Consider the following 3,233-nt stretch of genomic DNA (forward strand, 5'->3'; position numbering starts at 1 on the left):
AACACGCACACAAAAGTGTTTGTAAACGTTCTGTATTCTACAACATCTTTGTACCAACATCTGCAGAGATGCAATATAAATACAATTCTGTACATTTTATAATATTGTAAATACTATGTTCATACATTTTATGTACAGCTCCTTGTCGAGGAGAGCAGCTGTTTTCTTTTACGCAAGGTCTTGGGTTTTCATTTTACTGTCTCCATTGACAGCAATAGTATTCACTTCTTATGAGATCCACAGTTCTTCAGGTAAAACAGCAATAATAACAGCACTGGTCATGGCACTAAACATACTAGCATTATTCAGGCTATGTCCCAATTTCCCCGATATTGCTCATCTCCCATTTATACCTATAGTAAGGTCTTGGGTTTTCATTTTACCATCTCCATTGACAGCAATAGTATTCACTTCTTATGAGATCCACAGTTCTTCAGGTAAAACAGCAATAATAACAGCACTGGTCATGGCACTAAACATACTAGCATTATTCAGGCTATGTCCCAATTTCCCCGATATTGCTCATCTCCCATTTATACCTATAAAAAACATTAATATTGGCTTTAGTATCACAAACTAATAAAATCTTACTCAACAGTCAAACACACATGGATTTAAATGCTCGGAAGCTTCATTATTAGGCAGGTGAACCTAGAAGTCGACTATCTAAAAAGACCCTGTTCATGAACAGGGCTTGTGTCAGTACTTTAGGGTATATAGCCGATACGAAGCAGACCGGGTTATCTGCGTTTTGCAATAATGCTCCCTACCGGTAATGGTCTGATAAAGAAAACATAGTGCTCTCCGCATTAGGTGATCTCACTTCCGTCAACCTCCTGAGAAGCATCGAATCAGTATCTGAGAATGTGTAAAAGTCTGTGCATTACATAACTTAATGTGCATCCAGGATAAGTTACTCCAGTGCAAGCATTCAGACAGCTCTGTTAATAGAAATATTGGCAGTCCTTCAACAGTTACAGTACTCAACAAACCAGTAACGCAACAGAGTACGAGCAACTGGATTGCCGTCCAATCAAAATACTATTAAATCTAAAAAAAACTGACCACAATTTTGAAGTCCTGATGGGCATGTGGCCTTTCAACCAGAAATATGGCACTTAGCATAAATCAGTCGAACACATATACATAAAACACAAGCATGAAACACATTGCCAAAGTAATCTACGTAAGAAGTTTGCACAGCAGATTTGAAAGGCAATGTTTTTGGTAATACCTGATATAATCACGCAAACAAAAAGGTCATAAACAGTAGTACATTCTTACCTAGAACACGCATCCAAATCTCAAACTCACTCAAAGTAGTGTTAGGCAATGTTCGATTAATACATTTAGTCATATAAGAAGTGGTAACCAAGTAACCAAGAAGGATGTTAGTATTACAGCTGTACATGATATATAAAACAAGTTTGTGCAACTGTGCAACTCTCGACATTCAAAGATGATACTGAAATAGGCCTATAATTTCAACAAGACACACAGGTAGGGGTTATTGCCATGGAATCAGGGGAACCAACATATCTCTAACGAATCAGAAGCATGGATTCTGTTAGCACTTGGTTTGTCCAGGCTGGTGCTGGTGTCGAAGAGATCATCTACCAACTATTGGGTCACTGTCCTGCTCCTACAGGTTGAGGTTCGGTGTCTATGGACGGAGGCCCTCGAGTCAAACATGATGGCTTCACGAAGACGCCATGACCTGTGGCACATCGGAAGTACACCCTTCCTTGGACCGTACCGTTGTGCTTGCCTTTGGAAGGACAAGAAAGGTCTAAGGTTACAAGGAGTTGAGTTGGGATTCAGCAACAAAGAGCAAGAAAGGGAAGAGTTCACTTACCTACAGCAAGGTCCAGCTCTACTCCAACCCAGATGCCTTTGGCAAACTCTACCCCTCCAACGTAATGCACCGTCCCACTCCGTTTGCCCACCCAAACTTGCTCACCGGGGGCCATCCAGTCCGGCAACTGAGCAACTGGTCCGTTCTCGTCCTTACTAGAGTCTGCCAAAGACTCAAGTCCTTGAGTTGCTTCCAGCTGTGGCTTGGCATGAGGTAATGGGATACTGGGAGACTCTTTCCCATTGTGGAGATGGAACTGGGGTGGGGGATCCATGCCTTGGGTTTTGGCTTGGGGAATCGAGTCTGCCTTCCATCCAATGCTACCAAGATCTTCTCTTATGCCATGACCTACACCCTTTAAGTCTGGTGGAATGGATTCCGCTTTCCATCTGATGTTACTGAGATCTTCTTCTCCTACACTATCATCTCCACCCTTAAAGTTTGGAGGAATCGATTCCGCCTTCCATTTAATGTTACCAAGGTCGTCTTTTACGCCATGATCTACACCCTTAAGGTCTGGAGACATCGATTCCCCCTTCCATTTGATGTTACCAAGGTCTTCTTCTCCTACGCCATCATCTACACCCTTGAAGTCAGTGGGAATCGATTCTGCCTTCCATCCAATTTTACCATGGTCTTCTTCCCCTACATCATCATTTGCACCCTTAAAGTCTGTGAATTCTTGACTGACGCTCAGGATACACTTGCGGGGAAGCCGAGGGGAACAGTCCAGGTCGGTGCAGTGACGGGAACAAGGCTGAGCAGGAATGGTCTGGGCTGGACAGGATCCCGAGGCACTTCTGGAAGGATGCAACCCTCTTCCGTGCGATGCTTCCTGAGGGTCTGGAGGTTCTTTAATGTTGAGCTGGTCGCAACTATCGCTGCCGCTGAAGAGCACGTCGGACAGCGTGGCGTTCGAGGCACTATGAGAGAAGTAGCCACTTGTGCATGTGCTGGCTGTGGGACTACGGGACACTTCTTTTTCCACAGCCCGTGTCCCTGTTAACACCCCGATCCCGGGTGCCATCTCTCCCTGCACACACATAGCCCCCTCTTGGGTCTCAAGGCTGGCGTTGTACACCTCAAAGTTGGCAAAATCCTCGGGGATGTAAGGCTTGAAGTTTTGGAGCTCCAGAGACCCGAGGCCTGGGTCGTTGGAACGGGTGAAGGCTGAATCCATGTAAGGATCCTCCTCCTCTGAATCCTGACAAATCATCAATGACCAGACAGGAAACAAACATCAAAGCAGTGATCAGGAGGGACTCTATCACCCCCTTGTAATGAAACCATGAAGTACATCTGCTACTTTATTCAGTCTTTTTGTCCACAACAGTGGATCTACACTGGAAGCATTGAAGCAACATGTCATCTAAGAATT

General features: G+C 44.4%; 1 protein-coding gene across 1 annotated transcript in view; it reads right to left on the reverse strand.

Annotated features, from left to right (window-relative positions):
- Positions 1–367: 367 nt before the first annotated feature.
- kif13a (kinesin family member 13A) overlaps positions 368–3,233 on the reverse strand; it is a 90,428-nt gene continuing 87,562 nt past the window's right edge. Inside the window, exons 39-40 of the mRNA XM_016472625.1 lie at positions 1,856–3,059; positions 368–1,768 (exon numbers count right to left, since the gene is read on the reverse strand). Of these exons, the coding sequence (XP_016328111.1) occupies positions 1,629–1,768; positions 1,856–3,059 (1,344 nt within the window). The 3' untranslated portion in view covers positions 368–1,628. The remainder of the gene's footprint in view (positions 1,769–1,855; positions 3,060–3,233) is intronic.

Source organism: Sinocyclocheilus anshuiensis, unplaced genomic scaffold (genome assembly GCF_001515605.1).
Source record: "Sinocyclocheilus anshuiensis isolate Anshui unplaced genomic scaffold, SAMN03320099.WGS_v1.1 scaffold796, whole genome shotgun sequence".
Classification (NCBI taxonomy): domain Eukaryota; kingdom Metazoa; phylum Chordata; class Actinopteri; order Cypriniformes; family Cyprinidae; genus Sinocyclocheilus; species Sinocyclocheilus anshuiensis.